The 27,500-nt window shown below is 56.2% G+C and overlaps 9 protein-coding genes and 2 pseudogenes across 9 annotated transcripts, besides 13 other annotated features; all 11 read left to right on the forward strand.

Annotated features, from left to right (window-relative positions):
• On the forward strand, window positions 1-422 carry Tc00.1047053507429.3 (mucin-associated surface protein (MASP), putative; the record flags this gene model as incomplete). Its single annotated transcript, XM_807929.1, has 1 exon — window positions 1-422. A coding segment is annotated over one exon (422 nt), but the record flags the coding sequence as incomplete, so codon positions are not given.
• Window positions 1-10,668: a sequence feature (areas not merged during assembly with more than two copies in the genome that could not be assigned to a particular haplotype).
• Window positions 2,287-2,970, forward strand: Tc00.1047053507429.6 (uncharacterized protein; the record flags this gene model as incomplete). The annotated part of the gene is made up of 1 exon (XM_807930.1): window positions 2,287-2,970. The coding sequence occupies one exon, from the start codon at window positions 2,287-2,289 to the stop codon at window positions 2,968-2,970; it is 684 nt and encodes a 227-aa protein (XP_813023.1).
• Window positions 3,978-4,571, forward strand: Tc00.1047053507429.10 (annotated as a pseudogene).
• Window positions 4,376-4,457: a microsatellite.
• Window positions 5,132-6,670, forward strand: Tc00.1047053507429.20 (mucin-associated surface protein (MASP), putative; the record flags this gene model as incomplete). The annotated part of the gene is made up of 1 exon (XM_807923.1): window positions 5,132-6,670. The coding sequence occupies one exon, from the start codon at window positions 5,132-5,134 to the stop codon at window positions 6,668-6,670; it is 1,539 nt and encodes a 512-aa protein (XP_813016.1).
• Window positions 5,449-5,568: a microsatellite.
• On the forward strand, window positions 8,601-9,224 carry Tc00.1047053507429.24 (uncharacterized protein; the record flags this gene model as incomplete). Its single annotated transcript, XM_807928.1, has 1 exon — window positions 8,601-9,224. The coding sequence occupies one exon, from the start codon at window positions 8,601-8,603 to the stop codon at window positions 9,222-9,224; it is 624 nt and encodes a 207-aa protein (XP_813021.1).
• Window positions 8,740-8,759: a microsatellite.
• Window positions 9,894-9,915: a microsatellite.
• Window positions 10,237-11,127, forward strand: Tc00.1047053507429.30 (mucin TcMUCII, putative; the record flags this gene model as incomplete). The annotated part of the gene is made up of 1 exon (XM_807924.1): window positions 10,237-11,127. One exon carries the CDS (start codon window positions 10,237-10,239, stop codon window positions 11,125-11,127), a length of 891 nt encoding a protein of 296 aa, XP_813017.1.
• Window positions 10,669-16,453: a sequence feature (areas merged during assembly that could not be assigned to a particular haplotype. This can correspond to areas where the two haplotypes were merged or to regions with more than two copies in the genome that were merged during assembly.).
• Window positions 10,934-11,015: a microsatellite.
• Tc00.1047053507429.40 lies at window positions 11,690-13,228 on the forward strand (annotated as a pseudogene).
• Window positions 12,007-12,126: a microsatellite.
• Window positions 16,454-17,058: a sequence feature (areas merged during assembly that could not be assigned to a particular haplotype. This can correspond to areas where the two haplotypes were merged or to regions with more than two copies in the genome that were merged during assembly.).
• Window positions 16,795-17,421, forward strand: Tc00.1047053507429.49 (mucin TcMUCII, putative; the record flags this gene model as incomplete). The annotated part of the gene is made up of 1 exon (XM_807927.1): window positions 16,795-17,421. The coding sequence occupies one exon, from the start codon at window positions 16,795-16,797 to the stop codon at window positions 17,419-17,421; it is 627 nt and encodes a 208-aa protein (XP_813020.1).
• Window positions 17,059-17,348: a sequence feature (haploid, Esmeraldo-like haplotype).
• Window positions 17,173-17,305: a microsatellite.
• Window positions 17,349-27,500: part of a sequence feature (areas not merged during assembly with more than two copies in the genome that could not be assigned to a particular haplotype) that runs on past the window's edge.
• On the forward strand, window positions 20,487-20,945 carry Tc00.1047053507429.60 (uncharacterized protein; the record flags this gene model as incomplete). The annotated part of the gene is made up of 1 exon (XM_807925.1): window positions 20,487-20,945. One exon carries the CDS (start codon window positions 20,487-20,489, stop codon window positions 20,943-20,945), a length of 459 nt encoding a protein of 152 aa, XP_813018.1.
• Tc00.1047053507429.65 (uncharacterized protein) lies at window positions 24,295-24,918 on the forward strand (the record flags this gene model as incomplete). Its single annotated transcript, XM_807931.1, has 1 exon — window positions 24,295-24,918. One exon carries the CDS (start codon window positions 24,295-24,297, stop codon window positions 24,916-24,918), a length of 624 nt encoding a protein of 207 aa, XP_813024.1.
• Window positions 24,434-24,453: a microsatellite.
• Tc00.1047053507429.70 (mucin TcMUCII, putative) lies at window positions 25,930-26,889 on the forward strand (the record flags this gene model as incomplete). Its single annotated transcript, XM_807926.1, has 1 exon — window positions 25,930-26,889. One exon carries the CDS (start codon window positions 25,930-25,932, stop codon window positions 26,887-26,889), a length of 960 nt encoding a protein of 319 aa, XP_813019.1.

The raw sequence follows: 27,500 nt of genomic DNA on the forward strand, positions 1-27,500 counted from the left end.
AAAAGGAGCCTGAAGAGACGGAGCCTACTTCTGGAGATGGTGTGGCAGAGCAACAGGGTCAAGGCACTGTTTTACCGGATCTGAAGGGTGGACCTACCGGCAGCCCGGCGGAAGTAACGGCATCATCCAACTCTACAAGTGGCAGTGGTGATGGCCAGAGTAAGGCGGATGGGAATGACGACAACAGCAAAGGGCCCAACCCCAGAGGGCCACACAACGACCCCGAAGCCAGTCATACCAACGTTGCGCCCACAGCCAGTGAGACAAACCCACGGACAGCGAAAGCAGCAGCTACCGCCAGAACAGATGGTACGGCAACGCCTGGCGACAGTGACGGCAGCACCGCGGTCTCCCACACCACCTCCCCTCTTTTGCTTCTTGTTGTTGCGTGTGCGGCTGCTGCTGCGGTGGTGGCTGCGTGAGAGTGAGGGAGAGAGAGCCGTGCACCGCCCGCACACACACTCGTCCTTCTCTCTCTGTGTCTCCCCTTGCATGGACTCTCGCCCTCACCTCATCCCACGAAGCACACACATAATGTGCCCATTGTATATATGCATGCACACCCATGCAGGCCCGTTGGTGCTCTCTTTTGCACGACACGCACCGCTGCCGTCCTGCCTGGCTGCATGGGCGGAGCACCGTAACTGTTTTTGTTTTGTTTCCATTGCATTGAGTGGGCGACCTCTCTCTCTCCCTGTGTGTGTGTTTTGCTTTACGGGAGCAATGAGAGTGTGTGCGCTGGTCGTCCCACCTGTTGCTGCGCGTCCCCACTGCTGGGTGGACGCCCCCACGCTTCGGCTTTTGTTGTTGGTATTTTTTATTCTCTGCCTGTGTTGTGGTTGAGTGCACCCATCCTACTTTTTTTGATTGCTGGTTTGCTTTGACTGCGGACGCCTGATTCCTCTTTGTGTGTTCCCACATTGTTTTCTTTCTCCTTCCAAAAGTGTCAGCCACTCGTATCCTTGTAAAGCCACCACGTCCTTTTCTTTTCCACATACGCCATGCGTGAGTTGATCCACGGCACCCCACGGTCTGCAGCGCTGCTGGAGCTGCTTGTGGTGATGCCTGCGACGTGAATTGCCAGCGAGTGCTTTGCTGCCACCCTGACGTATCCTTTGCTTCCTTGACGATGTAGGGCGTACCGACGGCGCGTGGGCGTCTGTGGTGATGGTGAGGCACGTGCGTCTCAAACCGCATGATGCGTCGCAGGTGTGCAGCGTCGTTTCGAAGCACCAATGGGCGTTTCTACTCATCATGGCGTCCACAACGGACCCGGATGGCAGCAGGAGGCACTGCGATTCCTCCTGGTGTTGCACAGCGACTTCGTTGGACGGCGCGCTTGATTGGCAGCACTTGGGGCTTTTGTGGGAGAAGGTGGGAGGTTGAGGGCATGAGGACTGAATTGTTTTGAGTGGCAGCGTTCCGTTGACTTGCGGCCAGTCGTGGCACTCTTTTGGGGTTTGGCGGCCCGTCTCTTTTGTTTACTTCCCACCGCAGCACGTGGATAACACTGGTCCGAGGAACACTTGTTTAGACGGGTGTGAGCTGCTGCCGTGCGTGGTGCATGGACTATGTGATTGTGTGGGGAGGTGCATGGAGTGACGAATACTTCTGTTTGGCGTGTCGCGGTGTGTTGGAATGATGTTCGGAAAACATGTGAGGGGTGTTGTTTGTAGTTTGTGTGTCTTCTCTGGTGGAGCCGACATGTGTGCGGGGATTGTGGCATTGCTGGCTGACGGTTCCACGTCACTTTTCAGCATTCCTGGATGTGCTGAGGAATGACGGCTGGCGACCAGCGTGTTGGCACTGCCGGTGGGAATAAGTACACGAGGAATTGGCCATTTTCTCTTTCCCATGCTGGAGCCGATGAACTGGCACGAGGGCACCGGCTGCAGGCTGCCTGCCAGCACGTGTGAGCAGCGGATCCATGCACACACAGACGCTCATCGCAAGAGCTTGTGTGATCACAGTGGCTTTTGTGGCGTGCTTTTGTGGGCGTCAGCCCGTCGGAGAATGTGTGAAGCAAACGGCTGACGGAACACGAGGAAAATAAGTGCGTGCACTGTGCCGTGTTTCGGCGTCGATGGCAGAGCGGCAGGAGGCCCGTGCTGGCAGCTGAGATCTTTGCGTCGCGAGGGATGTCGGTGTTGATTTTGGATCGTCGAGGGTGAAATGAATTTGCTGCTGCCCGTGTGTGTGGCCACTCCGGCAGAGGGCGAACACAAAAGGGAAGGATGCAGGCGCTGCGTGTGTGTGCAGGTGCCATGCAACAGCGTCACAACAAACATGCTGCGACTCGGTGACCCTCACATCGCTGTGGTCCTGACGAGCAGCCCAGGCACGGCCCGCATCGATGCACTTAGTGGACGGAGTGAGGCATCTTTTGAGGTGCTGCAGGGAGCAGGATGTGTTGACGCAGCCACGACGTGCATGGAGTGTCACGATGGCACAGTGGGCTGTGGCTGGTGGAATAATTACTTCTCGGAGGCAACAGAGAGAGAGAGAGAGCTGCTGCTGCCGCTGGCGTCGTTGCTGCCTTTTGTGGTCTCCCATGCCGATTATTGTCTGTCCGCTGATCATGGGTGGTGTGCCTCCACTAGTGACGTCGTCTGCAGGCATTTCACAGCACCAATGAAACACACATCACGTCGCATGCCTTGGCTGTGGATATGGTGTCGTGCATGCAGCCGGCATTATTTTGCCCGACTCCTTTTCACTGCCTTGCGACAAATGGATGCGTCGCCGCCCGAGTCATTCACTGCAGCTCCGTGTGTTGTACTGCCGGCACAATACTTTCCTGTTGTCTGGCGCCTGGCTGACAGTCAAGCACCACTGCGTTGGGGCATGCAAGGATGTGGACTGCCGCTCACGGTGTTGGGCACCGCTGTTTGGATGCGGCGGCCACACGAGCGGATGTATTGTGGCAGAATGAAATGCGTGAAATACGCGGAATCACAGTGGCTGCAATAATATCAACGGTGTGGCACCACGGAATATGTGGGGGGGTGATGCATGATGAATCACAGTGGGCGGCATGCGAGGGAAGTGCACCGCGACGGAGCGTCACCCCGCCCTCAGCCTGCAGGGGAATGTACGCCCACAAGAATATATGGTCGAGGCACCACCAAACACACATGCCCTTCTGTGCACCAATAAATAGGAGCGAAGGTGCGTTCTGGTGCGTGGGAGTCCACTCACATATTCTCATTTCCACCGCAATAAACGGTGAGGAATCAGGTGCCACAGCAACGAAGGAGGAAATAAAAACATCTATTGCAGCACTTTACCAGCGAAAAGCAGGAACAACACAAATTGAATTATTGGCTGCACCAACAATAAAAATTCACAAAAAAAGGAAACAGTTGTGCACACTGCAGGAACCCCCAACACACGATGCAGGCATGAAGGTTTGCCCTCCGCAAAAACAATAACAACATATGCAGACACCTTCCACCCTCCAAAAAGAAACACGAATAAATGGCTGCTTTATTCCATTCCTTGCGCTTGACTTTGCGTGTGCGGCTGCTGCTGCGGTGGTGGCTGCGCTTCCCGTGGACCAACAATCCACGTGGTGTGCGGTGATCTCTCCTTTTTCGATGGTTTCTTTGCTGTTGTGTTGCTGTGGGCGCTGCACCTATTCTCGTGTGTGTGTGTATCCTCCGTGAGGGGTGCAGACACGACGGACCGCTCTCGCCGTATTTACATGCGGTGGAGCCTTGTGTGCCGCTCCTGTTTGCTTCTCCCTCTTCCATCTGTGTGTTGGTGTTGTGGCAGGGCTGTGTGTGTGTGTGCCTGTTGCCTTGGATTGGAGTGTGTGTTGTGCGTGGTGTGCGGCGTACGGTGCATGCCTGGCTGCTGCTCTCTCCTCATGTGGTTTGCCCTCTGTGTGTGTCTGCCGCACCTCTCGTCTCCCCTGTTGCTCTCCATGTCCCTCACTGTGCAGATCAGCTCCACACCACCGAACGACCACACTCACGATGACGACGTGCCGTCTGCTGTGCGCCCTGTTGGTGCTTGCCCTGTGCTGCTGCCCGTCCGTGTGCGTGGCAGCAACTGGTGAAGATCAAGATAAGGTCAATGTTTCAACGGCTGCTCAGTCACAGGGAACAGATGTTCCAGGACCCGGTGGGACAGGGTCGCTGACACAGGCCAGTACTGGACAGACACAAAGTGTGAACCCCACATCACAAGGACCAAGTGCGGGAACCGGTGTGCCAGGGAGTCCAGATACAGAAAGTCCGGAGTCTATTCCAAAACAGGAACCAGGTCTGGGCACCGGTGGGTCAGGGTCGTCAGGTGGGGTCGGTTAACCCAGCTACATCGTCAAGTTCCGTGACCGCTTCTGTACCGGCACAAAGTCAGAAGGAACATGCGCCAACAACAACAACCACTACTACGACAAAAGCACCAACTACCACCACCACTACGACTACGGAGGCGCCAACCACAACGACCACCCGCGCACCGTCACGTCTTCGCGAAATCGACGGCAGCCTCAGCAGCTCTGCGTGGGTGTGTGCCCCGCTGCTGCTCGCCGTATCCGCGCTGGCGTACACCACTCTGGGCTGAAGAGGTGTATGCGGGCTGTGCGTGCCAGCACTCAACCGCGGGGACTTGTGTGCGTCTGCTGTGGTCCGATGTACTAAACAGGATAAACTAATGATTGTGTTTTGCTTCACTTGCTTCCGCTGCCCTGCTGTGTGCTCCTTGTCGCTCCCCGCATCCGTCACGTTGAACGCATCCCAGACACACTCATATGCATGGCACGCACACAACTGTTTGCGTGGAGTCGCATTTGAGGATGGGTGCGTGCGCGCTGGAGCCATACTGTGCAGCCCTTTGTTTTGTTTGTTTTCACATTTCTTACTTCATTGCTGTTTGTTTAGCTGTGTTTTGTTTCTAATTGTTTTGTGTGTTTTCTGTTTGCTTGCTGCGGGGCGTTGTGTGTTTTTGCCCTTTCACTGATTTCAACTGCCTCATGGTGTGTGTGCGCTGCCGCTGCTGGGCTGCTGCCATTTGTGACTGTGCGGTGGCTGTGCGTGGTGTAGCGGCCGTGTCTCTCATTTTGCTTCCGCTCTGCGTTGACGGGAAGTTGGTTTGTGCTGAAGGCTGCAGGCAAGTGACAGGAGTGATGGCGATGGTGATGACTGGCCGTGTGCTGCTGGTGTGTGCCCTCTGCGTGCTGTGGTGCGGTGCCGGCCGGGTTGATGCGAGTAATCTCGAGAACAACGCAGTTGGTGGTTGCATGGCGTCGGGAGTGTTGAATACGAATAAATCGTACACGCCGAGCGGATGTGACAAAACTGCGCTGACGCTGCCTTTACGATCTGTCGTGTCCATCACTGCCGTTGAAGCTTCGACTGACCCATTGGTGACTGGTACAGCAGAAAATAAATCGGATTTAGCTCCAACTTCAGGTGCTGATTTCGGTGGTGCCGGTTCTCCTCCTGGTCGCGGAGGTGAGGGTGGAGGCGGTAGAAACGACGATGCTGGCGGTCCTGGTGGCGTTGGGGGTGCCAGTGGCAGTCAAGCTCGTGGCAGGAAATCTTCTGGTGGCGGTGGTGGTGGCTCAAATGGAGGTTCTAAAGCACGTTTTGGTGGCTCTTTGAAGTCCCCTGCTTCGGATGTCAAGTCCCCATCTCCTGTTCTCGGTGATGGTGGCAGTTCTCCTGGGGCTCCTACAGGAAGTGTAGGTTCTGACGGAAGCAAAGGTTTCATTTTGGGCTCCTTTTCTTCTGGTGGTCGCAGTCAACCTGATGTTGGCAGTCCAGGTGGTGATGCATCTTTGAGCGCTCCTGTTGCTGGTGGTAATTCCCCACCCTCCATCACCGACGAGAGTGATGCCTTGGAGAAGACCGGCGCTGCGGCATCCACAAAGGGAAGGAAACCTCAAGAAGCAGGTGAGCAGTCAGAAGCAAATCGTGCACGGAACGAATTGCCCAAATTGTCGGCACCAGCGGAGTCAACACCCGAAGCACAAGAAGACTCTCCCAGTAAACAAGAAAAACCAGAAAGTGAAGCTGCTGGTAGGGCTGCAACTGGAGACGAGAAACGGCGGAGTGACGCGGAGGCACAAGGTCCTTCCACCGTGATTTCCACCGCCAGCAGCCCGCCACTACCACCGCCAGCGCCAGCAACGGTAGGAGAAGAACGACCAACAGCAGTGGCAGTTCCGGCAGGAGGAAGCCCAACAGCACAAACAGGCTCGCAAACTTTGACAGAAGAAAGGACAAAAACGTCACCGTCACCAAACAAAAAGGAGCCTGAAGAGACGGAGCCTACTTCTGGAGATGGTGTGGCAGAGCAACAGGGTCAAGGCACTGTTTTACCGGATCTGAAGGGTGGACCTACCGGCAGCCCGGCGGAAGTAACGGCATCATCCAACTCTACAAGTGGCAGTGGTGATGGCCAGAGTAAGGCGGATGAGAATGAGTACAACAGCGAAGGGCCCAACCCCAGAGGGCCACACAACGACCCCGAAGCCAGTCATACCAACGTTGCGCCCACAGCCAGTGAGACAAACCCACGGACAGCGAAAGCAGCAGCTACCGCCAGAACAGATGGTACGGCAACGCCTGGCAGCAGTGACGGCAGCACCGCGGTCTCCCACACCACCTCCCCTCTTTTTGTTGTTGCGTGTGCGGCTGCGGCTGCGGTGGTGGCTGCGTGAGGGTGAGTGAGAGAGCGCCATGCACCGCCCGCACACACACTCGTCCTTCTCTCTGTGTGTGTCCCCTTGCATGGACTCTCGCCCTCACCTCATCCCACGAAGCACACACATAATGTGCCCATTGTATGTATTGCATGCACACCCATGCAGGCCCGTTGGTGCTCTCTTTTGCACGACACGCACCGCTGCCGTCCTGCCTGGCTGCATGGGCGGAGCACCGTAACTGTTTTGTTTCTATTGCTTTGAGTGGGCGACCTCTCTCTCTCTCTCCCTGTGTGTGTGTTTTGCTTTACGGGAGCAATGAGAGTGTGTGCGCTGGTCGTCCCACCTGTTGCTGCGTGTCCCCACTGCTGGGTGGACGTCCCCACGCTTCGGCTTTTTGTTGTTGGTATTTTTTATCCTCTGCCTGTGTTGTGGTTGAGTGCACCCATCCTACTTTTTTTGTTTGCTGGTTTTCTTTGACTGCGGACGCCTGATTCCTCTTTGTGTGTTCTCACATTGTTTTCTTTCTTGTTCTAAAAGTGTCGGCCACTCGTATCCTTGTAAAGCCACCACGTCCTTTTCTTTCCACATACGCCATGCGTCAGTTGATCCACGGCACCCCACGGTCTGCAGCGCTGCTGGAGCTGCTTGTGGTGATGCCTGCGACGTGAATTGCCAGCGAGTGCTTTGCTGCCACCCTGACGTATCCTTTGCTTCCTTGACGATGTGGGGCGTACCGACGGCGCGTGGGCGTCTGTGGTGCTGGTGAGGCACGTGCGTCTCAAACCGTATGATGCGTCGCAGGTGTGCAGCGTCGTTTCGAAGCACCAATGGGCGTTTCTACTCATCATGGCGTCCACAACGGACCCGGATGGCAGCAGGTGGCACTGCGATTCCTCCTGGTGTTGCACAGCGACTTCTTTGGACGACGCGCTTGATTGGCAGCACTTGGGGCTTTTGTGGGAGAAGGTGGGAGGCTGAGGGCATTAGGACTGAATTGTTTTGAGTGGCAGCGTTCCGTTGACTTGTGGCGAGTTGTGGCACTCTTTTGGGGTTTGGCGGCCCGTCTCTTTTGTTTACTTCCCACCGCAGCACATGGATAACACTGGTCCTGGGAACACTTGTTTAGACGGGTGTGAGCTGCTGCCGTGCGTGGTGCGTGGACTATGTGATTGTGTGGGGAGGTGCATGGAGTGACGAATACTTCTGTTTTGCATGTCGCGGTGTGTCGGAATGATGTTTGGAAAACATGTGAGGGGTGTTGTGTGTGGTTTGTGTGTCTTCTCTGGTGGAGCCGACATGTGTGCGGGGATTGTGGCATTGCTGGCTGACGGTTCTACGTCACTTTTCAGCATTCCTGGATGTGCTGAGGAATGACGGCTGGCGACCAGCGTGTTGGCACTGCCGGTGGGGATAAGTACACGAGGAATTGGCCATTTTCTCTTTTCCATGCTGGAGCCGATGGACTGGCACGAGGGCACCGGCTGCAGGCTGCCTGCCAGCACGTGTGAGCAGCGGATCCATGCACACACCGACGCTCATCGCAAGAGCTTGTGTGATCACAGTGGCTTTTGTGGCGTGCTTTTGTGGGCGTCAGCCCGTCGGAGAATGTGTGAAGCAAACGGCTGACGGAACACGAGGAAAATAAGTGCGTGCACTGTGCCGTGTTTCGGCGTCGATGGCAGAGCGGCAGGAGGCCCGTGCTGGCAACTGAGATCTTTGCGTCGCGAGGGATGTCCGTGTTGATTTTGGATTGTCGAGGGTGAAATGAATTTGCTGCTGCCCGTGTGTGTGGCCACTCCGGCAGAGGGCGGACACAAAAGGGAGGGATGCATGCGCTGCGTGTGTGTGCAGGTGCCATGCAACAACGTCACAACAAACATGCTGCGACTCGGTGACCCTCACATCGCTGTGGTCCTGACGAGCAGCCCAGGCACGGCCCGCATCGATGCACTTAGTGGACGGAGTGAGGCATCTTTTGAGGCGCAGCAGGGAGCAGGATGTGTTGACGCAGCCACGACGTGCATGGAGTGTCACGATGGCACAGCCGGCTGTGGCTGGTGGAATAATTACTTCTCGAAGGCAAAAGAGAGAGAGAGAGAGAGAGCTGCTCCTGCTGCTGTTGGCGTCGTTGCTGCCTTTTGTGGCCTCCCATGCCGATTATTGTCTGTCCGCTGATCATGGGTGGTGTGCCTCCACTAGTGACGTCGTCTGCAGGCATTTCACAGCACCAGTGAAACACACACCACGTCGCATGCTTTGGCTGTGGATATGGTGTCGTGCATGCAGCCGGCATTATTTTGCCCGACTCCTTTTCACTGCCTTGCGACAAATGGATGCGTCGCCGCCCGAGTCATTCGCTGCAGCTCCGTGTGTTGTACTGCCAGCACAATACTCTCGTGTTGTCTGGCGCCTGGCTGACAGTCAAGCACCACTGCGTTGGGACATGCAAGGATGTGGACTGCCGCTCACGGTGTTGGGCACCGCTGTTTGGATGCGGCGGCCACACGAGCGGGTGTATTGTGGCACAATGAAATGCGCGAAATACGCGGAATCACAGCGGCTGCAATAATATCAACGGTGTGGCACCACGGAATGTGTGAGGGGGTGATGCATGATGAATCACAGTGGGCGGCATGCGAGGGAAGTGCACCGCGACGGAGCGTCACCCCGCCCTCAGCCTGCAGGGGAATGTACGCCCACAAGAATATATGGACGAGGCACCACCAAACACACATGCCCTTCTGTCCACCAATAAATAGGAGCGAAGGTGCGTTCTGGTGCGTGGGAGTCCACTCACATATTCTCATTTCCACCGCAATAAACGGTGAGGAATCAGGTGCCACAGCAACGAAGGAGGAAATAAAAACATCTATTGCAGCACTTTTACCAGCGAAAAGCAGGAACAACACAAACTGAATTATTGGCTGCACCAACACAATAAAAATTCACAAGAGAAGAAAACAGTTGTGCACACTGCAGGAACCCCCAACACACGATGCAGGCATGAAGGTTTGCCCTCCGCAAAAACAATAACAACATATGCAGACACCTTCCACCCTCCAAAAAGAAACACGAATAAATGGCTGCTTTATTCCATTCCTTGCGCTTGACTTTGCGTGTGCTGCTGCGGTGGTGGCTGCGCTTCCCGTGGAACAACAATCCACGTGGTGTGCGGGGATCTCTCCTTTTTCGATGGTTACTTTGCTGTTGTGTTGCTGTGTGCGCTGCACCTATTCTCGTGTGTGTGTGTGTGTGTGTGTATCCTCCGTGAGGGGTGCAGACACGACGGACCGCTCTCGCCGTGTGTACATGCGGTGGAGCCTTGTGTGTCGCTCCTGTTTGCTTCTCCCTCTTCCATCTGTGTGTTGGTGTTGCGGCAGGGCTGCGTGTGTGTGTGCCTGTTGCCTTGGATTGGAGTGTGTGTTGTGCGTGGTGTGCGGCGTACGGTGCATGCCTGGCTGCCGCCCTCTTTTGTGTGTTTGCCCTCTGTGTGTGTCTGCCGCACCTCTCGTCTCCCCTGTTGCTCTCCATGTCCCTCACTGTGCAGATCAGCTCCACACCACCGAACGACCACACTCACGATGATGATGACGTGCCGTCTGCTGTGTGCCCTGTTGGTGCTCGCCCTGTGCTGCTGCCCGTCCGTGTGCGTGACAGAGGGCAGCCCCAGTTTATCGCCTGCTCAGCCACCGGGAGCAGGTGTTCCGGGGCCAGAAAATACGTCCACGAAGCCAAGTTCAACAGGTCTGGCCGATGCGTTACCGGGACCCCAAAATTCGGACGGCAATGGACACGCTCCGTCAGGGAGTTCACGTCCGACCGTCACGGTAGGTTCAAAGGGTCAGGGGGCCGGTACGCCAGGGATTAAGGGGAAAAGTGCGGATCAGCCAAATGGTACGCCCGGTTCGCAAAGGGCAGCAGATGCGGCGAACCGTGATGGACAGGAACTAAGTACAGCGGCCAGTGCGCCAGACTCAGCGGAACCGACTGAAAAGGCACAGGAACAGGCAACGATTTCCGGGACCGGTGGGACAGGATCGCTGACACAGGCCGGTACTGGACAGGCACAAAGTGGAGACCCCACATCACAAGCATCAAGTGCGGGAACCGGTGGACGAGGGAGTCCAGATACAGCAACTCTGGAGTCTATTCCAAAAGAGGAAGAGGGACCAGGTGGGTCCGATGGGTCAGGGTCGTCAGGTGGGTCAATTAACCCAAATACATCGTCAAGTTCCGTGACCGGTACGGTAACGGCACAAAGTCAGAAGGAACATGCGCCAACAACAACAACCACTACTACGACAAAAGCACCAACTACCACCACCACTACGACTACGGAGGCGCCAACTACGACGACCACCCGCGCACCGTCACGTCTTCGCGAAATCGACGGCAGCCTCAGCAGCTCTGCGTGGGTGTGTGCCCCGCTGCTGCTCGCCGTATCCGCGCTGGCGTACACCACTCTGGGCTGAAGAGGTGTATGCGGGCTGTGCGTGCCAGCACTCAACCGCGGGGACTTGTGTGCGTCTACTGTGGTCCGATGTACTAAACAGGATAAACTAATGATTGTGTTTTGCTTCACTTGCTTCCGCTGCCCTGCTGTGTGCTCCTTGCCGCTCCCCGCATCCGTCACGTTGAACGCACCCCAGACACACTCATATGCATGGCACGCACACAACTGTTTGCGTGGAGTCGCATTTGAGGATGGGTGCGTGCGCGCTGGAGCCATACTGTGCAGCCCTTTGTTTTGTGTGTGTTCACATTTTTTACTTCATTGCTGTTTGTTTAGCTGTGTTTTGTTTCTAATTGTTTTGTGTGTTTTCTGTTTGCTTGCTGCGGGGCGTTGTGTGTTTTTGCCCTTTCACTGATTCCAACTGCCTCATGGTGTGTGTGCGCTGCCGCTGCTGGGCTGCTGCCATTTGTGACTGTGCGGTGGCTGTGCGTGGTGTAGCGGCCGTGTCCCTCATTTTGCTTCCGCTCTGCGTTGACGGGGAGTTAGTTTGTGCTGAAGGCTGCAGGCAAGTGACAGGAGTGATGGTGATGATGATGACTGGCCGTGTGCTGCTGGTGTGTGCTCTCTGCGTGCTGTGGTGCGGTGCCGGCGGGGCTGATGCGAGTGATCTCGAGAACAACGCAGTTGGCGGCTGCATGGCGTCGGGAGTGTTGAATACGAATAAATCGTACACGCCGAGCGGATGTGACAAAACTGCGCTGACGCTGCCTTTACGATCTGTCTTGTCCATCACTGCCGTTGAAGCTTCGACTGACCCATTGGTGACTGGTACAGCAGAAAATAAATCGGATTTAGCTCCAACTTCAGGTGCTGATTTCGGTGGTGCCGGTTCTCCTCCTGGTCGCGGAGGTGAAGGTGGAGGCGGTAGAGACGACGATGCTGGCGGTCCTGGTGGCGTTGGGGGTGCCAGTGGCAGTCAAGCTCGTGGCAGCAAGGCTTCTGGTGGCGGTGGTGGTGGCTCAAATGGAGGTTCCAAATCACGTGTTGGTGGCTCTTTGAACTCCCCTGCTTCGGATGTCAAGTCCCCATCTCCTGTTCTCGGTGATGGTGGCAGTTCTCCTGGGGCTCCTACAGGAGGTGTAGGTTCTGACGGAAGCAAAAGTTTCATTTTGGTTTCCTTTTCTTCTGGTGGTCGCAGTCAACCTGATGTTGGCAGTCCAGGTGGTGATGCATCTTTGAGCGCTCCTGTTGCTGGTGGTAATTCCCCACCCTCCATCACCGACGAGAGTGATGCCTTGGAGAAGACCGGCGCTGCGGCATCCACAAAGGGAAGGAAACCTCAAGAAGCAGGTGAGCAGTCAGAAGCAAATCGTGCACGGAACGAATTGCCAAATTGTCGGCACCAGCGGAGTCAACACCCGAAGCACAAGAAGACTCTCCCAGTAAACAAGAAAAACCAGAAAGTGAAGCTGCTGGTAGGGCTGCAACTGGAGACGAGAAACGGCGGAGTGACGCGGAGGCACAAGGTCCTTCCACCGTGATTTCCACCGCCAGCAGCCCGCCACTACCACCGCCAGCGCCAGCAACGGTAGGAGAAGAACGACCAACAGCAGTGGCAGTTCCGGCAGGAGGAAGCCCAACAGCACAAACAGGCTCGCAAACTTTGACAGAAGAAAGGACAAAAACGTCACCGTCACCAAACAAAAAGGAGCCTGAAGAGACGGAGCCTACTTCTGGAGATGGTGTGGCAGAGCAACAGGGTCAAGGCACTGTTTTACCGGATCTGAAGGGTGGACCTACCGGCAGCCCGGCGGAAGTAACGGCATCATCCAACTCTACAAGTGGCAGTGGTGATGGCCAGAGTAAGGCGGATGGGAATGACGACAACAGCAAAGGGCCCAATCATAAAGAAACACACAACGACCCCGAAGCCAGTCATACCAACGTTGCGCCCACAGCCAGTGAGACAAAACCACGGACAGCGAAAGCAGCAGCTACCGCCAGAACAGATGGTACGGCAACGCCTGGCAGCAGTGACGGCAGCACCGCGGTCTCCCACACCACCTCCCCTCTTTTTGTTGTTGCGTGTGCGGCTGCGGCTGCGGTGGTGGCTGCGTGAGGGTGAGTGAGAGAGCGCCATGCACCGCCCGCACACACACTCGTCCTTCTCTCTGTGTGTGTGTCCCCTTGCATGGACTCTCGCCCTCACCTCACCCCACGAAGCACACACATAATGTGACCACTGTATATATGCATGCACACCCATGCAGGCCCGTTGGTGCTCTCTTTTGCACGACACGCACCGCTGCCGTCCTGCCTGGCTGCATGGGTGGAGCACCGTAACTGTTTTGTTTCTATTGCATTGAGTGGGCGACCTTTCTCTCTCTCTCCCTGTGTGTGTCTGTGTTTTGCTTTACGGGAGCAATGAGAGTGTGTGCGCTGGTCGTCCCACCTGTTGCTGCGCGTCCCCTCTGCTGGGTGGACGCCCCCACGCTTCGGCTTTTGTTGTTGGTATTTTTTATCCTCTGCCTGTGTTGTGGTTGAGTGCACCCATCCTACTTTTTTTGATTGCTGGTTTGCTTTGACTGCGGACGCCTGATTCCTCCTTGTGTGTTCTCACATTGTTTTCTTTCTTGTTCTAAAAGTGTCAGCCACTCGTATCCTTGTAAAGCCACCACGTCCTTTCTTTTCCACATACGCCATGCGTGAGTTGATCCACGGCACCCCACGGTCTGCAGCGCTGCTGGAGCTGCTTGTGATGATGCCTGCGACGGGAATTGCCAGCGAGTGCTTTGCTGCCACCCTGACGTATCCTTTGTTTCCTTGACGATGTAGGGCGTACCGACGGCGCGTGGGCGTTTGTGGTGCTGGTGAGGCACGTGCGTCTCAAACCGTATGATGCGTCGCAGGTGTGCAGCGTCGTTTCGAAGCACCAATGGGCGTTTCTACTCATCATGGCGTCCACAACGGACCCGGATGGCAGCAGGTGGCACTGCGATTCCTCCTGGTGTTGCACAGCGACTTCTTTGGACGGCGCGCTTGATTGGCAGCACTTGGGGCTTTTGTGGGAGAAGGTGGGAGGCTGAGGGCATGAGGACTGAATTGTTTTGAGTGGCAGCGTTCCGTTGACTTGCGGCCATTCGTTGCACTCTTTTGGGGTTTGGCAGCTCGTCTCTTTTGTTTACTTCCCACCGCAGCACGTGGATAACACTGATCCGAAGAACATTTGTTTGACCACGTGCGAGCTGCTGCCGTGCGTGGTGCATGGACTATGTGATTGTGTGGGGAGGTGCATGGAGTGACGAATACTTCTGTTTGGCGTGTCGCGGTGTGTTGGAATGATGTTTGGAAAACATGTGAGGGGTGTTGTTTGTAGTTTGTGTGTCTTCTCTGGTGGAGCCGACATGTGTGCGGGGATTGTGGCATTGCTGGCTGACGGTTCCACGTCACTTTTCAGCATTCCTGGATGTGCTGAGGGATGACGGCTGGCGACCAGCGTGTTGGCACTGCCGGTGGGAATAAGTACACGAGGAATTGGCCATTTTCTCTTTCCCATGCTGGAGCCGATGAACTGGCACGAGGGCACCGGCTGCAGGCTGCCTGCCAGCACGTGTGAGCAGCGGATCCATGCACACACCGACGCTCATCGCAAGAGCTTGTGTGATCACAGTGGCTTTTGTGGCGTGCTTTTGTGGGCGTCAGCCCGTCGGAGAATGTGTGAAGCAAACGGCTGACGGAACACGAGGAAAATAAGTGCGTGCACTGTGCCGTGTTTCGGCGTCGATGGCAGAGCGGCAGGAGGCCCGTGCTGGCAACTGAGATCTTTGCGTCGCGAGGGATGTCCGTGTTGATTTTGGATCGTCGAGGGTGAAATGAATTTGCTGCTGCCCGTGTGTGTGGCCACTCCGGCAGAGGGCGGACACAAAAGGGAGGGATGCAGGCGCTGCGTGTGTGTGCAGGTGCCATGCAACAACGTCACAACAAACATGCTGCGACTCGGTGACTCTCACATCGCTGTGGTCCTGACGAACAGCCCAGGCACGGCCCGCATCGATGCACTTAGTGGACGGAGTGAGGCATCTTTTGAGGTGCTGCAGGGAGCAGGATGTGTTGACGCAGCCACGACGTGCATGGAGTGTCACGATGGCACAGCCGGCTGTGGCTGGTGGAATATTTACTTCTCGGAGGCAACAGAGAGAGCGAGAGGGAGAGAGTGCTGCTGCTGGCGTCGTTGCCGCCTTTTGTGGCCTCCCATGCCGATTATTGTCTGTCCGCTGATCATGGGTGGTGTGCCTCCACTAGTGACGTCGTCTGCAGGCATTTCACAGCACCAGTGAAACACACACCACGTCGCATGCTTTGGCTGTGGATATGGTGTCGTGCATGCAGCCGGCATTATTTTGCCCGACTCCTTTTCACTGCCTTGCGACAAATGGATGCGTCGCCGCCCGAGTCATTCGCTGCAGCTCCGTGTGTTGTACTGCCAGCACAATACTCTCGTGTTGTCTGGCGCCTGGCTGACAGTCAAGCACCACTGCGTTGGGACATGCAAGGATGTGGACTGCCGCTCACGGTGTTGGGCACCGCTGTTTGGATGCGGCGGCCACACGAGCGGGTGTATTGTGGCACAATGAAATGCGCGAAATACGCGGAATCACAGCGGCTGCAATAATATCAACGGTGTGGCACCACGGAATGTGTGAGGGGGTGATGCATGATGAATCACAGTGGGCGGCATGCGAGGGAAGTGCACCGCGACGGAGCGTCACCCCGCCCTCAGCCTGCAGGGGAATGTACGCCCACAAGAATATATGGACGAGGCACCACCAAACACACATGCCCTTCTGTGCACCAATAAATAGGAGCGAAGGTGCGTTCTGGTGCGTGGGAGTCCACTCACATATTCTCATTTCCACCGCAATAAACGGTGAGGAATCAGGTGCCACAGCAACGAAGGAGGAAATAAAAACATCTATTGCAGCACTTTTACCGGCGAAAAGCAGGAACAACACAAACTGAATTATTGGCTGCACCAACACAATAAAAATTCACAAGAGAAGGAAACAGTTGTGCACACTGCAGGAACCCTCAACACACGATGCAGGCATGAAGGTTTGCCCTCCGCAAAAACAATAACAACATATGCAGACACCTTCCACCCTCCAAAAAGAAACACGAATAAATGGCTGCTTTATTCCATTCCTTGCGCTTGACTTTGCGTGTGCTGCTGCTGCGGTGGTGGCTGCGCTTCCCGTGGACCAAAAATCCACGTGGTGTGCGGGGATCTCTCCTTTTTCATGTTTTCTTTGCTGTTGTGTTGCTGTGGGCGCTGCACCTATTCTTGTGTGTGTGTGTATCCTCCGTGAGGGGTGCAGACACGACGGACCGCTCTCGCCGTATGTACATGCGGTGGAGCCTTGTGTGCCGCTCCTGTTTGCTTCTCCCTCCTCCATCTGTGTGTTGGTGTTGTGGCAGGGCTGCGTGTGTGTGTGTGTGTGCCTGTTGCCGTGGATTGGAGTGTGTGTCGTGCGTGGTGTGCGGCGTACGGTGCATGCCTGGCTGCTGCTCTCTCGTCTTGTATGGTTTGCCCTCTGTGTGTGTCTGCCGCACCTCTCGTCTCCCCTGTTGCTCTCCATGTCCCTCACTGTGCAGATCAGCTCCACACCACTGAACGACCACACTCACGATGATGACGTGCCGTCTGCTGTGCGCCCTGTTGGTGCTTGCCCTGTGCTGCTGCCCGTCCGTGTGCGTGACAGGGACTGGTGAAGAACAAGATGGGGTCAACGGTTCAACGGCTGCTCAGCCACTGGCACCGATTTCCGGGGGCGATGGGACAGAGTCGCAAAGTACGTCCAGTACTGGACAGACACAAAGTGTGAACCCCACATCACAAGGATCAAGTGCGGGAACCGGTGTGCCAGGGAGTCCAGATACACCAAGTCCGGGGTCTATTCCAAGACAGGAACAGGCAATAAGTGGGGCGACTGGTCGGTCAGGTTTACAAATTTCGACCGGTGCGGATCAGGCAAAAGGTGAGACCGATCCGTTAAATAAACCGGATACGACCACGACGAATACGACGAATGCACCAGCCACAACAACGACAACCACGACGACGACCACTACAACAAAGGCACCAAGTACTACGACTACGGAGGCGCCAACTACCACCACAGAGGCGCCAACCACAACGATCACCCGCGCACCGTCACGTCTTCGCGAAATCGACGGCAGCGTCAGCAGCTCTGCGTGGGTGTGTGCCCCGCTGGTTCTTGCCGTATCCGCGCTGGCGTACACCACTCTGGGCTGAAGAATTGTGTGCGGGCTGTGCGTGCCAGCACTCAACCGCGGGGACTTGTGTGCGTCTACTGTGGTCCGATGTACTAAACAGGATAAACTAATGATTGTGTTTTGCTTCACTTGCTTCCGCTGCCCTGCTGTGTGCTCCTTGCCGCTCCCCGCATCCGTCACGTTGAACGCACCCCAGACACACTCATATGCATGGCACGCACACAACTGTTTGCGTGGAGTCGCATTTGAGGATGGGTGCGTGCGCGCTGGAGCCATACTGTGCAGCCCTTTGTTTTGTGTGTGTTCACATTTTTTACTTCATTGCTGTTTGTTTAGCTGTGTTTTGTTTCTAATTGTTTTGTGTGTTTTCTGTTTGCTTGCTGCGGGGCGTTGTGTGTTTTCGCCCTTTCACTGGTTCCAACTGCCTCATGGTGTGTGTGCGCTGCCGCTGCTGGGCTGCTGCCATTTGTGACTGTGCGGTGGCTGTGCATGGTGTAGCGGCCGTGTCTCTTCTTTTGTTTTCTGTGCTTTTGCAGGTCGGCTCCACAGCGTTGGGCGACTCCACTGTTTGTGATGATGACTGGCCGTGTGCTCTGCGTCCTGTTGGCTCCTGCAGTGATGTGCAACAGCTCGTGCGTGTTTTCGACGGCTACTGCGACGGTGTGTGTGTGGGGCCCGCTGGTGATGGCGCGGTGACTGCTTAACAAGCGCGGGCTGTGATGGCTGCGGATGGAGGGCCGTGGCCGGTGGCTCTGGACGAAAGGGGAACGTGAACTCTGAGGTTGATAGCAATCAGGAAGACGAGGAGGGTGGAGAAAGCACGGCGGGTGAGGGCCATAATCCCACCCCCGCAGGACCACTCACTGCTCCGACGAGGCAGGATCAATCCTGCAGCGACCCACTGCGAAGTAACAATTGCAATCCGTCCGGCACTGGCAGCGCCTCTGCCGCTCAGATGCGTGGAAATGGACCGGAGTCTTTGGGCGGAGGGCACGCTGGTGGCGGGAGGACCTCCCAGGGAAGTGAGGCTCCGGAAAAAACCGTCACGGGACAGTCACAGTGCCAGGGACGGCAAAGGAAACACCGCAAGACGATGAAGGAGGAGAACCCGGAGCGCAACACGAGGCCGACCAAACCACAAAAATGACGATGATGACTTGTTGCGCAAAAACAGCAGTGGAGCAGGAGGGTCACCAGCGAGATCGCAAGGTGCGCCACGACCCGATGGTGGCGAGAATGCTCATTATCATTTTTTCCGTACTCTTACCGGCACGTCTAGCTATACAATGCCATCTGAGTGCCGAGGAGGCGGTTGGGCGGCGGAAAAAGCTTCCTGCTATGAAGCAACTGCCATTGAGAGAACATTTCGCTGCGTAGATCTTCCTCAATGCCCAGCCGTTGGCGCGCAGCGGAGGTGCCTGGGCATTCTAGAAGCAGATGGCGAAAGGTTTCCTGCGGGTCAACTGGCGTGCCTGTGGAGGTTGGCTGATCCTGCGGTGGCAGAGACCGCTTCCTGGCACCACAGAGTGAGTAGCGGTGAGTGTCTTGGCGAATGGTACGACGCCACTTGTTGCTGGGCTGGGTAGTAAGGCATGTCAGCGGGTCCGTGTGCCATATGGGCGCCATTCCATGTTCCGTGTGTTGTCCGCTTGCCATGGTCTGCGTTGCATGCTGAGCCGCAGGCTCGTCAACATGCACTCCACAATGTCCGTAACAAAACTGCCGGTGCACGGACCGGCCGGCACGCATCAGTGTCAAGAGACGCTGCCAGATCCGGTCCTCCGTCCAGTCGGTCTGGCGGAACGGGTCCTTGTCGAGGGCCGCTAGGAGAGACTGGCTTTGTGTCGCCACAAGCGGGGTTTTTACGCCTGTGCTGGATCCGAGGGATAATCAGCTTCTCCAGGGCCAGGAGCAGCGCACTGGATTTCGTCCTGCAGCTTCAAGGGCGTGTGCCGCAGTTGTTACGTACTTTCTCTATTATCTGCGAGGAATGCAGGGATGAAGGTGGTATGCCAACCCCTGCCGAATTGGGAACGTCGACATCGCCATCCGTTGCGAGTATCCACGAGCGGTGGCTGTGCGGCGCTGGAGCCTCTTTACGGACTCTGCGCATTTCCCTTATCAGTTCTTTTTCGTCGGTGATCGAGTGATCTATCGGAAGTTCCACAGCGATGGTGACCCGGTGAGCGGAGGCCGCAGACCAGGGAGGAATGGAGCCACGAAAGAACCGCCCTTCGCGTGGTGAGTCCTCGGTGATGCCGTAGCCGTTTGCGTATGCGTCTAGAAAGGCATATAGCTCGTGCCGAGATAATGGCGGGATGCGGAAACCTGCGCGAGGCGAAGGCTCAGGCGGAGGTCTCCGCTTCCAGTCCGTCTGACAATTGCGTGTGTTATCAAACATGGAGAGCCGCACGCAGGCGGACAACATGGAGCGGCGGTATATTTGCTTCTAGGAGTGCGGATTACTGGTCGACAGTGCTCGGAACTCCGCTGACAATGCGTGCCAGAGTTGCGTACGTCTTTTGCATCTCATTCTTTGCTGAATCCGTCGCTACTGCCCATATGAGCTCGCTGCCGTAGCGTAATTTTGATGCGCCGTATCCGATGATGAACGTGCGTGGGTCATGTGGAGATGGCCCCGCCTCTTTATGCGCAATGCGGCGTAGCTGCGATATCGCCGTTGCGAAGTGGCCGCGCAGTGCTTGGAGGTCGCCACATTTAGCGTCAGTCGTGGATCGAGGTCCATGCCAAGAAGCTTCGTAGTTCGCGACGCCCCCATGGTGATGACTGGAATTTTACATCCAGCCACTTCCAGGGGCCACTTTCCTTCACGATCATAGTTTGACTCCGTGTGCGTGGAGAGTGTGGGCCAAGCGGCTTTGCACTTTGACGGGTTGATGGCCAGGCCATTTTACTGACCCCGCGCGTGCAGTTTTTTGGGGACCGTGTTGGCTGCAGGAATGGTGTCTTCCCGAGAGTGGCCGTTGATTACAATGGAGAGATCATCCGCGTGCATGTCTGCTGTGACGCCTGGGAAGCCGTTCAGCAGATTGAGAGGTGGGTGTGCGTAAAGGGAGAACAAAAATGTGTTCCCAATACGGACCCTTGAGGAACTCATCGCAGCGTGGAAGACCGATCGCTGTGTCTGTTGCCAACTCGTGTCTTCGCGTAGCGGCCACGCAGAAAGTTTCTAAGCCACCTTCTACAGTTCACCCCCGGAATATTGGCCGGCAAGCGACTGAGGACTCGATGACCAATGAACTCAAAGGCCTTGCTGGAGTCTACCAGCACCAACGGAGCCCGATGGGGTCTGCAGTGGAGCTGGCTTCCAACACCGCTCTTCCTGGGAAGGTTCACTTGGAATTAATCGTTTCTGTTATGCTCAAATTCGTTTATCAGGTGTGCCAGCTGCATCGTCGTGGTACGCATACTACGGCACGCATACTGGTGCGGACGAGGCGTCCACAGCCAAAGCAGTCTCCTCAATGCCATTTTCTCAGCAACCTTACCCACGATGGAAGGACAGCTGATTGGTCGATATGACTCCATTAGCGCCGGCGAATGACCGGGTTTCAGGACTGGGACGATGGTGGCTCGTCACCACTGGACCGGAATCGTGCCGGCTGTCCGGCTGTGGTTGATGCGGCGGAGAGGGAATCGGAGACACTTCGTCGAAAGGTGTCGTAGCGCCTCACTGTAGACTTCGTCCGGTCCGGGGCCTTGCCGTACGGTGTGCTACGCAGCGCTGCACGCAGTTCCGCTTGATTAAAAGAGGCATCCAGAGAGAGGGGAGAGAAGGAACCTATCGAAGATGAGGCGGCCGACTCGTTGTTGTTCTGCGGCCTAAGAAGGGAATGGAGAAGAAATACACAAAGACTTGTTTTCCCCGTTATTTCCCGTTGGAAAACCCAATTGCCTTGCGAGGTGGGGAGGAATCCAAGATTGAGCGCATCCGCTGCTCTCCTTGCTGTCCTGAAATTATTCTTGCGGCCATCGTACATCAACGCCGTTGTGGGAGACGGAATTGATGTCTTTTTACGTCCGGAATCGTTTTTTTTAGGCGAGTGTTTTGCCTGGGTTTAACTTTCTGATGCGACGCCGATATTTGCTGCGTGAGCGCTCACGGAGTAGGAGGAAGAATTGGCTCCTTGTCCGTTGCGTCTCTGCTTCACGGTCGGGCGTCGGTAACTGCAGACAGCGGGCCTTGCTGTCGGTAGCAATCCGCTCTGCTTTCGCAAGGGTGTCACCCCGGAGCTTGGGATCATCCTTGTGCATGCCGCGGGGTCAACGCCGTCGAGGTGAAACTGCAAGTGCTCTCGTAAAAGCTTTAATGCCGGTTGATTGCTTTTTATGGTCGCATGCTGGAAGTTGTGCGTCGAGGTTGTTGGCGAAGGACTCCCACTTGGAATTCCACCAGCTGTAGAAAACTCGACGTACCGAAGTGGGTGCCGAGGGCATGGTATCCTTAAATGCCTGATGCAGCGTGAATGTCAACACATAGTGGTCACTGAGCGGCGGCACATTGGCTGTCCAGTCGGACACGGTAAGATGCCTTGACCATGTCCGGTCGATACAGGACCTCTCTCTTCCAGCACGAGCATACTTTGTTTCACCAGGGGTGTTAACCAAGGTGGGTCCTGCATTTGTGCGCGGTTGTATAAAATTCCACAGCGGAGTTGCTTGGAGGGGTCTCCAGGAAGGGCTCCCACCGTGGGCGACGCACGTTGAAATCTCCACACGAAATGAGCGGCGAAGAGACCGAGAGGCAGTCAGCAACCGCCTAAAGGTTGTGTGAGTTGCGGCGGTGGTCTCATATAGGTGCTCGCTACAATAAGATCACGGTTCTGGCCCAGCGCGACCCGGACCACCACCACTTCGAGGCTGGAATCACGTTGAGGAGTGATGAGGGGCATACGCTTGGAGCGGAGGTTTTTCCTCACCAGCGCCGCTGCAACACCTTCCTTGCGGATACGTGATTGTGCATGGAGCACATACTCTCCAGTATGCATGCTGGCGATCTGCTCCGACGAATTCCGGGTCTCCTGGATGGCTATCATGTCTGCTCCTTACGCCATTATTGTTGCGAGTTTGGCCGGCGTCAGTGAGGGAACGGTCATCTGGAGTGCTGCTATGGGGCTCGGGCACCGCTCAATGTCTCCGCCTCGCAGTAGCTTTTGCCTCTGTGCGTCACTTACGGCACGCAGACGACATGTGTAGCGCTGGTAAGCGCCGACGAAATCCGGCAGCAGTGAAACCCGCTCGTCCGTCGCATCGTCTGAATCCCACTTGCTGCGATCCCCACTGCTGTCCGCACACTTCGTGCTTGCGTGCCCCCTGGTGACCGGGATATGCGTTGGCCCTTCGCGCTGTATGCGCTTGAATTGTCCTTTCGCGACTCTTCGCTTGTCTTGGCATCTGGCCCCGGCGGTGTATTGAATGCGTTGCTGCGCCATCTTGTACCCGCAGCCCGCTGCTCGCTCAGAACGATGAGTAGCACCTCCCTTGCTGACGGTAGCCTGCGAAGTTCCTGGGAAACGGGGGACACTACTCGCACCCGCAAGCACGGGAAGAACGCATGCCGCACGGAGAGTTGTCGGCCCCTCCCGCTGCTCTCTGTCCTGCTAGGAGTGAGCGAAGGACTGGTCCACCGCCGCCTGTCAGCGCTGCTGGCACGCCACCGAAGTCAGCCTTTATCCACGCCACGACGCACGGTCTCCGACGTTGTGACGCCTGTCCGAGACAAAACGGCACGAGGGCTGAGCGAGCGCATCGCTGTGGAGTGTGAGCGTCGCAGGGGCGGCGTCCCGCGCTGCACCGTCGCCGTCGCCGCTCTCTCGCAGTCCCGACCGGCATCTCGACTGCGTTCGACACCGTTGACGATGGGCGACTGCTGGCTGGGCTCGGCGGGCTCCCGCGCCTGTGCTGTCGAGCCCAACACTGGTTGCGCAATCACCTGGGAGGCGGCCGCGTTGGGGTGAGTGATCGCGAACAATATTTCCGACAGCAGCTCCCTTTAGCCGGGGCAGCCCAATGCAGCACGTGGACAACACTGGTCCGAGGAACACTTGTTTAGACGGGTGTGAGCTGCTGCCGTGCGTGGTGCATGGGCTTTTTGATTGTGTGGGGATGTGCATGGAGTGACGAATACTTCTGTTTGGCATGTCGCGGTGCGTCGGAATGATGTTTGGAAAACATGTGAGGGGTGTTGTGTGTAGTTTGTGTGTCTTCTCTGGTGGAGCCGACATGTGTGCGGGGATTGTGGCATTGCTGGCTGACGGTTCCACGTCACTTTTCAGCATTCCTGGATGTGCTGAGGAATGACGGCTGACGACCAGCGTGTTGGCACTGCCGGTGGGAATAAGTACACGAGGAATTGGCCATTTTCTCTTTCCCATGCTGGAGCCGATGGACTGGCACGAGGGCACCGACTGCAGGCTGCCTGCCAGCACGTGTGAGCAGCGGATGCATGCACACACAGACGCTCATCGCAAGAGCTTGTGTGATCACAGTGGCTTTTGTGGCGTGCTTTTGTGGGCGTCAGCCCGTCGGAGAATGTGTGAAACAAACGGCTGACGGAACACGAGGAAAATAAGTGCGTGCACTGTGCCGTGTTTCGGCGTCGATGGCAGAGCGGCAGGAGGCCCGTGCTGGCAACTGAGATCTTTGCGTCGCGAGGGATGTCCGTGTTGATTTTGGATCGTCGAGGGTGAAATGAATTTGCTGCTGCCCGTGTGTGTGGCCACTCCGGCAGAGGGCGGACACAAAAGGGAGGGATGCAGGCGCCGCGTGTGTGTGCAGGTGCCATGCAACAACGTCACAACAAACATGCTGCGACTCGGTGACCCTCACATCGCTGTGGTCCTGACGAGCAGCCCAGGCACGGCCCGCATCGATGCACTTAGTGGACGGAGTGAGGCATCTTTTGAGGCGCTGCAGGGTGCAGGATGTGTTGACGCAGCCACGACGTGCATGGAGTGTCACGATGGCACAGCCGGCTGTGGCTGGTGGAATAATTACTTCTCGAAGGCAAAAGAGAGAGAGAGAGAGAGAGCTGCTCCTGCTGCCGCTGGCGTCGTTGCTGCCTTTTGTGGCCTCCCATGCCGATTATTGTCTGTCCGCTGATCATGGGTGGTGTGCCTCCACTAGTGACGTCGTCTGCAGGCATTTCACAGCACCAGTGAAACACACATCACGTCGCATGCTTTGGCTGTGGATATGGTGTCGTGCATGCAGCCGGCATTATTTTGCCCGACTCCTTTTCACTGCCTTGCGACAAATAGATGCGTCGCCGCCCGAGTCATTCGCTGCAGCTCCGTGTGTTGTACTGCCAGCACAATACTCTCGTGTTGTGTGTCGCCTGGCTGACAGTCAAGCATCACTGCGTTGGGGCATGCAAGGATGTGGACTGCCGCTCACGGTGTTGGGCACCGCTGTTTGGATGCGGCGGCCACACGAGCGGATGTATTGTGGCACAGTCAAATGCGTGAAATACGCGGAATCACAGCGGCTGCAATAATATCAGCGGTGTGGCACCACGGAATGTGTGAGGGGGTGATGCATGATGAATCACAGTGGGCGGCATGCGAGGGAAGTGCACCGCGACGGAGCGTCATCCCGCCCTCAGCCTGCAGGGGAATGTACGCCCACAAGAATATATGGTCGAGACACCACCAAACACACATGCCCTTCTGTGCACCAATAAATAGGAGCGAAGGTGCGTTCTGGTGCGTGGGAGTCCACTCACATATTCTCATTTCCACCGCAATAAACGGTGAGGAATCATGTGCCACAGCAACGAAGGAGGAAATAAAAACATCTATTGCAGCACTTTTACCAGCGAAAAGCGGAAACAACACAAATTGAATTATTGGCTGCACCAACACAATAAAAATTCACAAGAGAAGGAAACAGTTGTGCACACTGCAGGAACCCCCAACACACGATGCAGGCATGAAGGTTTGCCCTCCGCAAAAACAATAACAACATATGCAGACACCTTCCACCCTCCAAAAAGAAACACGAATAAATGGCTGCTTTATTCCATTCCTTGCGCTTGACTTTGCGTGTGCTGCTGCTGCGGTGGTGGCTGCACTTCCCGTGGACCAACAATCCACGTGGTGTGCGGGGATCTCTCCTTTTCATGGTTTCTTTGCTGTTGTGTTGCTGTGGGCGCTGCACCTATTCTCGTGTGTGTGTGTGTATCCTCCGTGAGGGGTGCCGACACGACGGACCGCTCTCGCCGCATTTACATGCGGTGGAGCCTTGTGTGCCGCTCCTGTTTGCTTCTCCCTCCTCCATCTGTGTTTTGGTGTTGTGGCAGGGCTGCGTGTGTGTGTTTGCCTGTTGCCGTGGATTGGAGTGTGTGTCGTGCGTGGTGTGCGGCGTACGGTGCATGCCTGGCTGCTGCCCTCTCCTCATGTGGTGTGCCCTCTGTGTGTGTGTCTGCCGCACCTCTCGTCCCCCCTGTTGCTCTCCATGTCCCTCACTGTGCAGATCAGCTCCACACCACCGAACGACCACACTCACGATGATGACGTGCCGTCTGCTGTGCGCCCTGTTGGTGCTTGCCCTGTGCTGCTGCCCGTCCGTGTGCGTGACAGCGACTGGTGAAGGTACCGATAAGGGTAGCGTTTCAACGCTCCCTCAGTCACCGGGAGCAGGTGGTCCAGAGTCGCAACGTACGTCCATTACGGGACAGACATCAAGTTCCGAGAACGGCACGGTACAAATTCCAGGTGAGAACGGTACTGTAGGGTCAGAAAACCCGGGCATTGAGGAAGTGACATCAGGCACGGCAAGCGATTCCGGAAAAGTGAAAAGCCCGGAAACCGGTACGCAAGACAGTACGAGGGCCGATGCGGAAGAACCACGTGATGCGCCTGTTTTGCAAGGAGCAGCAGGTGCGGCGAGCATTAATGGACAGGAATCAAGTAGAGAGGCCCGTACTTCAGACTCAGCACACCCGGCCAAAACGGTACAGGAGCAGGCACAAATTACGGGGGCCGGTGGGCCAGAGTCGCGAAGTACGTCCAGTAAAGAACACACAGGAAGTGAGAGCCAAACGTCACAAGGATTAAGTTCCGGGAACGGTAATACACAAAAACCAGGTGAAAAAGATGCGGTAGGGTCAAAAAAGCCGGACGGTAAGGGACCGAATTCAGGCACGACGACCGATAACGGAAAAGGGAAAGGTACGGGATCGGCTCCGTCGGCGAGTCCCGATCCAACACCTCCGGGGCCTATTACAGAAGAGCAACCAGGTGGATCCGCTGACCCAGTCCAACAAATTCAAAAGGCAAATGCGCCAACTACGACGAGCACTGCGCCAGAGGCATCAAGTATCACGAGTACAAAGGCGCCAACTACAACGACCACCCGCGCACCGTCACGTCTTCGCGAAACCGACGGCAGCCTCGGCAGCTCTGCGTGGGTGTGTGCCCCGCTGCTGCTCGCCGTATCCGCGCTGGCGTACACCACTCTGGGCTGAAGAATTGTGTGCGGGCTGTGCGTGCCAGCACTCAACTGCGGGGACTTGTGTGCGTCTGCTGTGGTCCGATGTACTAAACAGGATAAACCAATGATTGTGTTTTGCTTCACTTGCTTCCGCTGCCCTGCTGTGTGCTCCTTGCCGCTCCCCGCATCCGTCACGTTGAACGCACCCCAGACACACTCATATGCATGGCACGCACACAACTGTTTGCGTGGAATCGCATTTGAGGATGGGTGCGTGCGCGCTGGAGCCATACTGTGCAGCCCTTTGTTTTGTGTGTTCACATTTTTTACTTTATTGCTGTTTGTTTAGCTGTGTTTTGTTTCTAATTGTTTTGTGTTTTCTGTTTGCTTGCTGCGGGGCGTTGTGTGTTTTTGCTCTTTCACTGATTCCAACTGCCTCATGGTGTGTGTGCGCTGCCGCTGCTGGGCTGCTGCCATTTTTGACTGTGCGGTGGCTGTGCGTGGTGTAGCGGCCGTGTCTCTTCTTTTGTTTTCTGTGCTTTTGCAGGTCGGCTCCACAGCGTTGGGCGACTCCACTGTTTGTGATGATGACTGGCCGTGTGCTCTGCGTCCTGTTGGCTCCTGCAGTGATGTGCAACAGCTCGT

This window comes from Trypanosoma cruzi (assembly GCF_000209065.1).
Source record: "Trypanosoma cruzi strain CL Brener chromosome Unknown tcruzi_1047053507429, whole genome shotgun sequence".
Taxonomy (NCBI): domain Eukaryota; phylum Euglenozoa; class Kinetoplastea; order Trypanosomatida; family Trypanosomatidae; genus Trypanosoma; species Trypanosoma cruzi.